Below are 14596 nucleotides of genomic sequence, written 5' to 3' on the forward strand. Positions count from 1 at the left end.
TGTCATCCCAGGAGGCCGTCCTGAACGAAGAAGCACAGAGTTCTGGATAAGTATAAGATTTTTTTAGAGCTGCGATTTTTTGCAGTGGAAACGCAGCTTTTTCGCCGCAAAAATTGCAATATCTGCTATTTGTTGCAAGTTTCACCTCCCCATTGAATTCGATGTGGAAAATCAGCAACAAAAAAGCAGCGATTACGCAAATAAAATTGACATGCTGCGAATTTTTAAAAAAATCACCGCAGGTCAATTTCTGAACGTTTGTTCCGCTAATCATTTACGCAGCGTGTGGATGAGATTTGTTCAAATCTCATCCACTCTGCTGCTACTGTATTAGGCTGTGCATTCTCCGCAACTAAATCCGTTGCACAAAATCTGCAGTATTTATGCTACATGTGAATTCTTACTGTAAAGAATCTATTCTACTCATGCTGCATCCTAAAGGACAAAAATGACTTAACATGTTAATAATGATCAGATTCGGAAAATATGTGGCAGGTAATTGAATTAATGGACAACAAGGAAGGAAGAGTCTGAGAAATGTAAAAAAAAATAAAAAAATCAGAAATAAAATATTACATATCTTCTCCTTACAACAAGACTTTAAAATATTGGGATGCTCTGCCCCTGGACGCCCAACTTCTCAGAGAAGACGCAGAGGCAGGTTTTGATTGTTTCTGCCTCCTTGATCGCATTGTACCCATCATTCAATGAGCGCTGTCTAAAAAACGTGTTGCATCCTATATACATCAGGAGTCCCAGTATGTCAATTTAGGGGTTACATGGTACTGTATATTCCATTGTCTGCAGGATCCTCTTATATTGAAAAGGAAGATTTGAATTTAAAAAGATTTTCCCAGGATATGCCATCGCTTCCTGATTGGCAAGGTTCTGACTGCCAAGACCCCTATCGATTCTCAGAGTAAAGGGGCAGCAGCTCTGCAAAGCTTAGCGATATGCCATAGGTTTTTCAAATGGGAAAATGCCTTTAATTTTTTTAAGTGGAGCTCTGTGAATAGTTTTTTTTTTTTTTTTCATGTGTTCCTGGCCATGCCTTACTGTGAAATTGAGCCCTGTTACTACTAGATGGATCCCGCGGCTAAAAGGAACAAATCTAATAAAAACAGATAAAGGAGCTGCTGCAAACTATTCCCTGATATATTCTCAACCTTACTGTAAGAATTCTTGTTTGCAACCAGAAGCCGAAATATTTGGATTCTGCCAACTTTTATCTCAAGTGCATGGTCAGCTTAAGGGTATGTTCACACGAGGGCGTCCGTTACGGCTGAAATTACGGGGATGTTTCAGCCTGAAAACATCCCCGTAATTTCAGCCGTACCGGCATGTGCAGGCGCTTGAACGCCGCGTCCATTACGGGCGTAATTAGCCCTGCTATTCATTGGAGTCAATGAATAACGGCTCCAATTACGGCCAAAGAAGTGACAGGTCACTTCTTTGACGTGGGCGTCTATTTACGCGCCGTCATTTGACATCGGCGCGTAAATATACGCCTCGTGTGAACAGACAAACGTCTGCCCATTGCTTTCAATGGGCAGATGTTTGTCAGCGCTATTGAGGCACTATTTTCAGACGTAATTCGGGGCAAAAACGCCCGAATTACGTCCGTAAATAGGCCGTGTGAACATACCCTAAGAGTTTACGACAATTGTGTCCAGTCTAGAAAATTTTCTTTGACTAACGCCGGATACACACAAACGTTGCGAAACTCAGACGTGAAAAACTGCAGTTTTTCAAGTCCGAGGTGCATCTGTGCTGTACGCTGCGGGTCGCGTTATCATGCATCCCCCAGAGATAACAGTCTATGGAGGGATGCGTGAAGCGCAAAGAAATAGGACATGTACTATTTTGTCATGGACCCTTCACACGCTCTGTTGAAACAACGGCAATGTGAACGGCCCAATTGAATTATAGAGGTCCGTGTGATTACTGTTGTTTCAACGGCTGTCACACTGACGTATTACACGTTCATGTGAATAAGGCCTAACAACGGCCGTCACACGGACCTATATAATTCAATGGGTTCGTTCACACGGAGCGTGTGAAGGGTCTGTGAGAAAATAGGACATGTCCTATTTCTTTGCGCTTCACGCATCCCTCCATAGACCCTAGTCTATGGGGGATGCGTGATAACGCGACACGCAGCCTACAGCACGGATGCACCTCGGACGTGAAAAACGGCTGTTTTTCACGTCCAAGGTTCGCAACGTTCGGGTGAATCCAGCCTTATGGTTTGGACTTGAGGCTGATGCATTTTGACCAAAGAACTGGCCCATGTATTAGAACAAAAAGGGCAGACTGGATGGACATGTAGGTACGTTTCTGCCATCAAATTCTATGTAACTGGGCAGATGTATTCACATGCTTTATATTTAGAATATGTTGAGGAACCAAATGCTTATCAATGCCTTTCCCAGTCTAGCTGGGAGCATACGTGTCAAAATCAATTAAGTCGATGTAGCTGGAAGCGGAGAAAGCAGTTGTGCTAAATTGGGTGGATACTAATGCTCTGGGAAGGTTACCTCAGAGGAATTTCCAATTTGCAGAAGCTACGACCTATAAAATAGATGTTTTAAAGAGAACAACACACTGTATTTACTCCATCTTATCGACTATTGCCCCGACACCGGCTGATACTTTATATTATTGGCCTGTTTGTAATACAGCATTCAGCTCTATCTTGTTACTGAAGGGATTTGATGATTCTTAGAGAACTACTCAGTGGCCTGTATTAGCCTGAAATCCACCTACGGTCGGACCCTCACTCACAGATTACATTTTACTTGTTCAGATCGGCTCCTATGTATATAAGCCACCTTAGAAGTCTAATTTCCATTAAATCTGCAATGATTATAAACCCCAAACATCTCCAAAGATTTTTTGTGGTACCTGCCACACAATACTGATACAAAAGGGCTTCTGTAAAAGTGGAGTATGGAAATCAACTTTAAATACTATGTACACCTTTCAAAGATTTTTTTTTTTTTTTTTTTTTTTTTTTTTTAAATGATATTAAATCAATGTTTTAGGTGCTTATAAGCATTTTTTAAATTAACTTTTATTAAAAAATCTTGCTTCGTTTTTCTGAAACAGCTTCTGTGTATCCTCTATACATACCAGCTGTATCATTCACTAGAAGACGTTTCCGTCAGTGAATTGAACTGAGAGCTCGGCGACAATGGTTCCTGTGTGTCTCTATCGATCACCTCTAAGTTGATGAACTTAGATGTAATCGATATTATGGTGGTCCCGTGTGTTAGACACACACAGAACCCGCTCTCAGTCGAGCCGTCGGTTCAGATAAACTGACAGAATCAGGTGAGAGACCAATACATTTTATATATATATGGAGGTTACATACTGTAGAGGCTGTATCGGAAAACAAAGTACAATTTTTAATAGAAGTAAATTTAATAACGGTTAAATTTGCAGTGCAGTTTTGCCGTGTGATTCTTGGCCGCATAGCAAAAAAAAAAAAACACAACTCCACCCCACTATCTAAAAAAAACATTGGGGCTCAGTGGTATGCCCAAAGAGCTACCTGTGCATAGGCGCAATATGCTAACATACAAGTATACCAGTATACTGTACATGGGACAAAAATAAAAAATAACATAAAGTGCTGCTAAAAAAGAAGACATCTCTTAGATAATAGAGATTAGATTAAGTCTCCCCTCTGTACAGAAGTCCTGATACCGCAAATAACAAATGGTTGCCTAAAGAGTTGTATGTGAAAAAGTATAATGATGCCATAGAGCATAGGGGTTAAGTAATATGTTAAATTGTGTACAGTACATTTCTGCCTTTCATAATAAGTGTGAAGAAAAGTAAAAAAAATGCTCCTCGAAATTAGCGTTGCTGGTAATCCACATATGTATACATATATATTCACGTTACCCAAATTTGTCAGAACATGTCTTCTTTTTTGTTTTTTTATAAACAAAGTTTAAAACATACAACCCATTTCAATCCTGGTCTGAGATCTTCATAATGAATATGCCCCGAGGAAGAACAATGCAGGCTGAGATTATGGAACAATTCTTTTGAGAAATAGCCAAAGTACATATGAATTTATTACACAATATAAAAGTATTAAACAGCAAAACCATAGGAGGGAATCTGGATCAACCATGAATTCCACATGTCCTCTATGTATTAGAACTATCCATTTTAATCTTGTTCCCTCACTCCTTCAATTAATCCGGCTTCCAGTTTTGATTACATATAACACTTCTTTCAACTCGAAGAGATAACAAGAGATATAAATAGTAGATCCACATAGCAACTCAATATTGCTACGCTAGTTAGTAATACACCTATAGATTTTTTTTAACATTTAAACCCAAATACTAAAACATAATCAGAATTTTTTTTAATAATCAGTTTTTTTTCTGATTATATATATTTTATTATATTTTTTGTACAGGATTATAGCAGCAACCATATCATTTTAGCTGCTGCTCTGAGCTGTGAACAGCAGTTCGGAGATTTGCTTTAGTGCGGGCGGTTCTGTCAGCTGATTATGCTGCCCTAGGTAAGGGCAGCATATTAGTGACAGCTCCGTTCTTCTATTAGCCATAGGAGCCATCAAAGAATTTGGCAGACTCACCGCTATGAGTCTAATGTATTCATGAGGAGAGCGCTCCCACACCCTTCTCGGCAGTGATTGATGGGTCGCTATGTTTAGAGCAGTCAGCCGTCAATCACTGTGAGGGGGTGGGGGCAGGTGATGGTAGGCGGGGCACTCGTTTCATGAAAATACAGGACTGATAACTATGAGTCAGGGAGATTAGAAAAAAAATGTTTTAGTATTCGGTTTTAATTAGCAAAAAACATATACAGTAGGTGATACATTCCCTTCACATGTCTTGAGTATTAGTAACGTAGATTGTGTAGCAATTTTGAGTTGCTATGTGGTTCTACTATTTATATCTCTATGAGATGAAAGAAGTGTTAAATGTAATCAAAACTACAAAACTGGAAGCTTTATGAATTGAAAAAATGAGGGAGTGAAATTAAAGTGGATAGTGCTAGTACATAGAGGACGTGTGAAATTTATAATTCATCCAGTATCTCTTCAATGGTCTTTTGTTTTATACTTTTAAAGCAGATCTGTCAGATATTTAGCAGCCACATGGACATAAGCAACCTCATTTAGAAAACAACCTATTGACTTAGGGCTCATTCAGACGAGCGTGAATAACGTCCGTGTGCTGCGCAGGGAAATCACGAGCAGCACTTGATTTCAATGGGGCCGTTCACACATACAGGAGTTTTCACGCAGCGTGTGTCCGTTGCGTAAAACTCACTGCATGTCCTATATTGGTGCGTTTTTCACCCACATATCGCCTATTGAAGTCAATGGGTGCGTGAAAACCATGCACAGCACACGGATACACATCCGTGTTCTTTATATGATTTACGCATCAATTCAATTGAAAATAATAATAAATAAAAAAAGATGTGCTTTGCGAGTGCGTCAATAACACATGCCACTCGCAAAGCACACTGACGCATAACGGACCAGATTCAAGCGCGTTTTTTACGCGTGTGAATCTGATACGCTCGTGTGAATGTAGCCTTATATAGGAAACTGTTGTGCCCATGCTCTGTAATATGTGCAGAAGTTACTGTGCAAAGACAGGGAGGGGGAGGTGAGCTGTGTTCTACGCCCATTGTCAATAGTGGGATCAGTGACATCTATACATACCATATGGGTTACATTTCATTGTAATCCTGCCTGTGAATAATAATGAGATGACTGCTGAGAAGTGATCTCTACAGAACAGGAAGTGTCAATTTAATGTGATGCCCAGTGGCCAGAGTGAAAACTTCAAGATTTCAAGATTTTATTTAATATAGAAAGTTGTTGACAAATCTCAAAATAAAGTGCTGGGTAAGAATTCTAGAATACTTTACTCACCCTTACACCAAGGTAGTAATTGGAGTTGGGGGTTTCTCGACAATGGAAACATTTTTCAGAAGTCCCACATGTTAATAATGTTGATAGTCTTAAGGGCAATACCAAATGCATGGACCCTGTACAGTGCCACCGAATGAAGCTTCGGTGAGGCACATTATTCTCCCTTAGAAGCAACGCTTTGCATACTTCCGTAATACGGCATGAGATAGAGAATGCCACCATTTTTTTCTTATAGGTTCTGTATAGATCCATGAGAAAAAAAAACCTCTGTGTGCCTCCATGCATAATAAGATCATCACGGTAACATGAAAGTAGAGAATAAGTCCATAATAGGCTATGGGAGACGTATTACGGATGTGTACCACATGGATAATACAGTGTTGTGCCCAAGGCCTTAGTGCTAACTGTTGATAATGTTGTTCTTGTTGGATTTATATAAAGCAGCATATGTACTAGCACAGGAAAGTGTAAAATATATGACACAGGCAATCATCATGTATGCAATATTTTCAAATTTAGATTTTATATTGTGATATTATCATTGTATTGTTGCAGTATTGGCATTTTAACCTAAATATGGCCAAGATATTCAAGACCTATATGCATATCCAAGATATTAACACCTTTGAGCCCTTGTTATGTCTGCAGAACTGACATAGAGGTGCCAAGGTGGTCAACAGTGAGTTTTCATCATCAACAAAAAAGTGGCTATGTAAGTTCAATGAGTCAAATTATTTTTGTTTGGTCACTCAGAGATACTTTTTTGCTAGTTGGGGAAACAAATTAAACCCCCTTGTTCCCATTATGTTAGTTCTTCAGGAAGACAGGCAGATAACAACTTACAGTTGTTTAGCGTGAGAACCCAGGTAAATAGCCCCATAAACCTCCCTGGATTACTGTGAGTGTGACTAGGCTGGTGTGAGATTAAAGGCAGAAACACCTGAAATTTCCGGTTTTGGGTGGATTTAGATTTTAAAATAATTTTGCACAGCTGCTAAGTGAAAAATAATGTTATTTGTTTTATCCTTTGTAGGAATATAGAAACTTGTCACCATGAGTGATGCCCAGGACTCTTCCTATCTTCTTGTGAAGATTCTTGAAGATTTAGACTCAAAACAAAATTCAGTTTCTTACCAAGACCTCTGTAAATCTTTATGTTCCCGATATGAACTACCTGAACTTGCAAAGCTGCGCAGTCTCCTCTACTACACTGCCTGTCAAGATCCCAGCTTTCCAGCAAGTCTGTTCCGAGACAAGATGAGAAATGCCGCAGAGAATCAACAATCCAAAAAAATTATAGCAGCTGCTGATATAGTCACTATATTTAATTTGATACAAATGCATGATGGGGCTGCCAAAGAAAAGCTGCCCATTCAACAGCAGTCTCAGCAAAAAGAGGGCATAGAATCCGACACAGACGTTTACAGTGGCAATGATATAGCTCCACATAAAGAAGCACAGAAACGGGATACCAACCGGAGCTATTCCATCACCAGGTCCTCCAGCTGCCACAAAGAAGAGTGTGAAGGATGTCATACATTTCTCCCAGAGCCAAATTTCCTCCTAGGAGTTAAGCAAGAAGGAAAAGAGCGGGCATCTTCCATGGAGAGATTACAAGCCTTGGACTCGTACTCTATGGTAACACCACAATCCTGTGAAATGCAAAGCACCTATTTCCCCAGTCAGCCATTATCTGAGCCAGAATCACTGCCACCTACCCCCAGTGAAGAGCCTTTCAGACTTCAGGCGTCCAGTGGACAGAGAAGAAATATTTTTAAGGATGATTTCCATAACTTAGTTAGAGTGTCACCTAATTTAACAATGAAAAAGAATGAAGGGAAAATAAGTCCCAAGACAGTTTTTTTCAATCACAGTTTTGAGATGCCATACAGCTCTCACTATCTAAATACAGCATACTCCTCTTCAGAGGACTTTCGAAGGGCAAAACATGAAAGCTTAGATGATCTTCAGGCTTCCACATACTTTGGTCCAACAACTGGTTCAGGACTGCATGATCAAAAAAGGTTTACTAACAAGCCCAAACACCTAATAGGAAAGCCTGTGAAAAGCTGGAGTCTAAACACTGAAGAGGTACCTGATTTTGAACGCTCCTTTTTTAACAGAAAAGAGGAAGCTATGTGCTACCCAAGCACTAGCTTAACGACGGCAAATTTTGTTTCGGTACCAGAGCGACATCATTCTTACTTACCTGATTTAGCATTGAAGACTAATGGAAATACATTTTGTGAGCCTCAAGATGTTGAGAAACAAGAGGCCTTAAGGAGATTCAGAGACAAGGGCACAAAAACTCCATCCAGTCAATTCAGTGTAGAAAAGACCGAAAGTGTTGGTACACAGACAGAGCAAACCGATGCAAAAAAGGGAAAAGAATCAAACATCCCTTCCCTCTGCAGCCGTTATATAGAGAGCAGAGCTCGTAACCAGTCTGAGGCAGACTCTGAAATCATTAGTGATGACATTAGTGACATATTCAGATTCCTAGATGATATGAGCCTTTGTGGATCTTCTGGCATCCCTCAATCATCCTGCTACAATAGCAGTGGTTCCTTATCTCAAATTCCACGAGCAGACAACGAAAGTTCTCCAGAGCATGCATCAAATAGAGCAGGCAACAAACCAACCAAGGGCCCACGGAGTGAGACCTTGGAAGAAGAAGAATTAAAAAGTAGTGTCAGAAAGTTAGTCAGAAGAATCGGAGAGATTGAGAAGAAGTTAGAGTCACTTTCTGGTGTACGTGATGAGGTATCTCAAGTGTTGGCCAAGCTAAATAAGCTAGATGAAAGAATACAGCCCCCAGAGAATGCAAAGTTAGACGTTGATAGTCAACCTCATAGTGATGCCATTTCCAATACAAGATCTTCACCAAGTTCATTCCATGATCAAAACTCATCCCACAATGGGAACGTGGATAAGCCGGACTGTTGTTGTCCAGACATCACTAATGCTACCACGGAAAGTCTCAGAGTTAAAGCCATGAAAAAAAATCTATTCTCACAAAGGTCAGTCCGATCATTAACTGAAGATATTACTACCACTGAGTCTAAACCTGGAAACTCCCATCATGAATGCAGACCTTGGGGATTCCCCAAACAGCTTAGTATATCTGAGGAAGAAAAAAAGGATAAAGGAGGATCAAGTAAAGACTGGCACCGCAAATCAAAAGAGGTAAAAGAACTAATATAAAAGTAGAAACTCAAAAAAATTATTTAATGTCTTCTTCAGTGAAAAACAGGTAGTAAAATAGTGGTTAGCACTGTTAACCTTGCAGCATTGGGGTCCTGGGTTCAAATCCAACCGAGAACATCACCTGCTTGGAGTTTGTATGTTCTCACAGGTGATTGTGTGAGTTTCCTCTGGGTTTTCTGGTCCCACTGTCCAAAAAAAAACAACAACCCCATACTGAAGGGTTCATAGGCTTCCTATAATATTGGCCCTAGTGTAGAAACTCACTAGGGTCAGGGGTGGATATGGATGAAAACAATCTCTGTACTATATAAGCAACAGACAATAAATATAAATATAATGTATCGCTATCCTGTCATATGCTTTAGGTGGATCGCCAGCATGAAATACCTCATTTGCACAGGATGCCAAAACCAGGCAGGGATTCATATATGGTGGAACAAGTGTTCAGCCCTCACCCTTATCCAGCATCTCTGAAGTCTCACATGAAGAGCAACCCCATTTACACAGACATGCGCCTAACAGAAATGGCAGAGGTAAAACGAACCCAACCGTCATGGACTATAGAAGAATATGCACATAACTCAGGAGAAAAAGGGCGTCTGACAGCACTGGATCTCCAGGTAAAATGTAATACATACACTATTCTCATGTATACTAATCACTATTCTTTTTATTGTTTTACTATTGAAGTTCTGCAACTTTCTAATATATTTTGTGTTTTAATTATGTATTGTTTCAATATTTTTATTTGCTGTCAGTGGATTATCATTATCAGGACTAATAAAAATGTAAAGACCTAGTTCTGCTCACAGCTAAGAACTACAGTTTATTTAATTTAAGCAATCCTATGTTAGGCTATGTTCACATCACATTTTTTGGCGTACATTAAAGTCTCATGCACACGGCCGTGCTGGTAATCACGGCCCGCGATTGCCAGCCGCCCGCATTTTCGGCCGTGCTCCCATACAAAGTAAAAAGCAAAAGATAGGACATGTCCTATCTTTTGCGGTACACTTCTACGACCCAGACACCTTCCCGTAAACAAACGGGAAGGTGACCGTGGACAATAGAAGTGAATGGGTCCGTAATTTCAGACCGTAACTGCGGTTCACAATTACGGACAATTTTTATGGCCGTGTGCAATTGCATGGGGCCTAAGGTTATACGCTTGAAAAAGCTTCCGACATGTACGCTAGATGTGGGCTGTGGTGGATGACTAACAGTGGCATCCGTCACCCATATACTAAAGTGGTACACTTTAAACGGATACGTCATTAACACTACTGGTCCTGTTTATGACGTATACGTTAAATGGATAGCATTATAGCCACTGTAAGGCATCCGTCGCAGGCATCCATCACCCATAGACTATTATGGTATCCATTTAACGTATCTCATTAAAGCTCATGAAGTATACATTAAACAGATGCCATTGACATATGCTATACAGTGCCCTAGGTACCCATGTTAAAAAAATGCATACAGCATGGTATACTTTTTTTGCAGGATGCCATTGTATGGAATAGCGTAGTCTACTGCGCTATTGGAGGTAAACAATGAAAGATGTATCCAGCACTCGGTAAAAGTTAAATGGTTTATTTGGTCATCTTAAAACAAAAGTTTAAAACAAAGATCCTGGGACCACGCTTACGCGTTTCAGACCACTAGGGTCCTTGGAAACGCTTTGGAAACGTGGTGAGCAAACTTTTTGTAATACATTCCTTCTTTTCTACTGCGCTATTCCATACTTCAAAAGGACACTGTTTGGGTCTACGTCAGGCTAGTGGATCCCAGTGGACATGTTTAGCATGTACTTCAGGAGCTTTCCCCAGAGCAAAAACGTGATGTGAATGGGGCTTTAGGCCTCATGCACACGTTCAGTATTTTGCTTCAGTATTTGGAAGCCAAAAAAAGGAGTGTGTGAAAAACACGGAAGAGGTGCAAATCTTTCCATTATAGGTTTTCTCTGTTTGTGTGCCACTCCTGGTTTTGGTTCCAAATAATGTAGCAAAATACTGACCAGAATACTGACGTGTGCATGAGGCCTTTGAGCGAAATACTTTAGCAGCAGAAATCTCTTTCCTGTCCTGATGATTTGCTACAATGTATCTGTAGATAAAATGTATCAGCCAGAAGTATAAGCTGTTTACAGTACCGAGGACTTCCTAGACTGGAGAAAAAAAAAAGTATGTCAGTGCTAAGGACATTCTTTTGGAATACGTTAGGCCTATGGATGGTTACGTCGGGTGCGTGAACCCACTGTGCTGTATCTCCTCAACGGTATGGCAGCTAGCCAACAGGACACCGGTGAAAGTCTATAGTTCGTATAGGTGTACCTGTGGTAGCTTCAGACAGTAGCAAGACAGGCTCGGATGGGACTAGGCAGCAGGCAGGCACCAGGCATGGTGCAACAGGACAGGCGTGGAACACAGCGCAGCACAACTCCAACTCAATACGGCACTTGCACAATATGGACCAGGATACCACGGGATACAGGTTACAGGTAGCAGGAACGGGAAACACTGGGAACTGGAAGACACTTAGGAGATTATTTGTAGAGAGAAACTAGGGTAACGACAACAACGCTCAGGCAATGTAGGAAGGGGCAGAGCCCTTCTTATAGGTAAGAGTGCTCATGGGCTAATTTGGTCTTTAATTCAGGTGTGCACGCCCTTTAAGAGCAGGTACGAGCGTACGCGCACACCCTACGGGACACAGCAGAGCGAAGTGGCAGTGAGCGCTGGCATCTCCTGAGGAGTTGGGTACCAGCGCTCACTGATCCATGGCTGTAGCCGTCAGGAGGTAAGGAAACCTGGCGGCCCGCGGTCATTACAGTATCCCCCCTCCTCTTGGGGCCAGAGCGAGAGAGAAACTTCTTCAGGAGGGTTGGAGCATTGAGGTTCTCTACTGGCCCCCAGGACCTCTCTTCAGGACCAAACCTCCTCCAATCCACCAAATAAAAGGTTTTTCCACCCACTCTTTTGGTGTACAGAATCTCCTTAACCTCAAAAGGATCTGATGAACCGCTGGGAGCCACTGCAGGAGTAGAAATCTTGGAGTAGCGGTTCAAGACCACAGGCTTCAGAAGGGAGACATGGAAGGAGTTGGGGATCTTGAAGGCAGGAGGCAGCCGAAGCTTGTAGGAGACCGGGTTGATCTGTTGCAAGATCTCGACGGGTCCGAGGAACCTGGGAGCAAACTTGTAAGATGGCACCCTCAGCCGGATATTTCTGGAGGATAGACAGACCCTACAGGACACAGCAAAGCAAAGAGGAAGTGAGCGCTGGCGTCTCCTAAGATGGGGACCAGCAGTCACTGATCCATGGCTGCGGCCGTCAGGGGGTAAGCAAACCTGGCAGCCGGCGTGCATGGGCATGACAGTATCCCCCCTCTTATGCCTCCTCCTCTTGGGGCCAGAGCGAGAGAGAAACTTCTTCAGGAGGATAGGAGCATTGAGGTTCTCTTCTGGCTCCCAGGACCTCTCTTCAGGACCAAACCTCCTCCAATCCACCAAATAAAAGGTTTTTCCACCCACTCTTTTGGTGTACAGAATCTCCTTAACCTCAAAAGGACCTGATGACCACTGGGAGCCACTGCAGGAGTAGAAATCTTGTAGTAGCGGTTCAAGACCACAGGCTTCAGAAGGGAAACATGGAAGGAGTTGGGGATCTTGAGGGTAGGAGGCAGCCGAAGCTTGTAGGAGACCGGGTTGATCTGTTGCAAGATCTCGAAGGGTCCAAGGAACCTGGGAGCAAACTTGTAAGATGGCACCCTCAGCCGGATATTTCTGGAGGATAGTCAGACTCTATGGGACACAGCAGAGCAAAGCGGTAGTGAGCGCTGGCGTCTCCTGAGGAGAAGATGGGGACCAGCGCTCACTGATCCATGGCTGCAACCATCAGGAGGTAAGCAAACCTGGCAGCCCGCGGCCATGGGCATGACATGGATACATTCAGTGAAAAAAAACGGGAGCATTTCTGGCAGATATGGCGAATGTATACCCCAAAGGTGGAGTCTGTATGGGTTTTCAGCATCTGAATATACAACAAAAATTTATTGATTTACTGTCAACAAAATACTAGAAAGTTCAATAACAACTTTACATTCTGAAATGAATAAGTTTTATTTATAGAAATCACAATATAAATGACTTGAAGGAATTCCAAAAACAAAATGTGTATTTTTATCACTAATATGTATTATCACACGGATGAACCTTACAAGGCATTATAGCTGTAGGACCAACTAAAAAATACACAAGTGTTACTGGATGCAGGACAATAAAAGAATGTTGTAAAGGGACTACGTTTATATGCTAGTGTACGGAAAGTTCGGTTTCAAAAAGCTTCTGAAAATTTTACTTTTACGGGTAAAAGAAAATCTAGACACAGATTGTAAATCAATTTATAATCAGAATACCATATATAACAGAAAATGGTTGTATACTAGTCCTTCTCAATGAATTAGAATATCATCAAAAAGTTAATTTATTTCAGTAATTAAATTCAAAAAGTGAAACTCATAGATTCATTACACACAGAGTTATCTATTTCCAGCATTTATTTCTTTTAATGCCCCAAATTTTGTGTCTCAGAAAATTAGAATATTATATAAGTACAATTTCAAAAGTGATTTTTAATACTGAAATGTTGTCCTACTGAAAAGTATGTACAGTATATGCCCTCAATACTTGGTCGGGGCTCCTTTTGCATGAATTACTTCATCAATGCGGCGTGGCATGGAGGTGATCAGCCTGTGGCACTGCCGAGGTGTTATCAATGCGGCGTGGCATGGTGGCGATCAGCTTGTGGCACTGCTGAGGTGTTATCAATGCGACGTGGCATGGAGGCGATCAGACTGTGGCACTGCTGAGGTGTTATGGAAGCCCAGGTTGCTTTGATAGCGGCCTTCAACTCGTATGCATTGTTGGGTCTGGTGTCTCTCATCTTCCTCTTGACAGTACTCCATAGATTCTCTATGGGGTTTAGGTCAGGCGAGTTTGCTGGCCAATCAAGCGCAGCGATACTGTGGTTATTACACCAGGTATTGGTACTTTTGGCAGTGTGGGCAGGTGCCAAGTCCTGCTGGAAAATGAAATCAGCATCTCCATAAAGCATAAAGCTTGTCAGCAGAGGGAAGCACGAAGTGCTCGAAAATGTCCTGCTAGACGGCTGCGTTGACTCTGGACTTGATATAACACAGTGGACCAACACCAGCAGATGACATGGCTCCCCAAACCATCACTGACTGTGGAAACTTCACACTGGACCGCAAGCAACTTGGATTGACGCCTCTCCACTCTTCCTCCAGACTCTGGGACCGAGATTTCCAAATGAAATGCAAAATTTACTTTCATCTGAAAACAGGACTTTGGACACTGAGTAACACTGTTGGTCCACTGTGTTATATTAAGTCGAGAGCCAACGCAGCGTCTACCAGGAAATTTTCGAG

At 41.7% G+C, this 14596-nt stretch overlaps 1 protein-coding gene across 1 annotated transcript in view; it reads left to right on the forward strand.

Moving 5' to 3' along the window:
• The window catches only part of MINAR1 (membrane integral NOTCH2 associated receptor 1), a 52027-nt gene that overhangs the window by 34770 nt on the left and 2661 nt on the right, over nt 1-14596 (forward strand). Inside the window, exons 2-3 of the mRNA XM_075858437.1 lie at nt 6972-9124; nt 9511-9765. Coding sequence (XP_075714552.1) covers nt 6992-9124; nt 9511-9765 — 2388 coding nt within the window. The 5' untranslated portion in view covers nt 6972-6991. The remainder of the gene's footprint in view (nt 1-6971; nt 9125-9510; nt 9766-14596) is intronic.

The sequence above is a fragment of the Rhinoderma darwinii genome, chromosome 3 (genome assembly GCF_050947455.1).
Source record: "Rhinoderma darwinii isolate aRhiDar2 chromosome 3, aRhiDar2.hap1, whole genome shotgun sequence".
Lineage (NCBI taxonomy): Eukaryota > Metazoa > Chordata > Amphibia > Anura > Rhinodermatidae > Rhinoderma > Rhinoderma darwinii.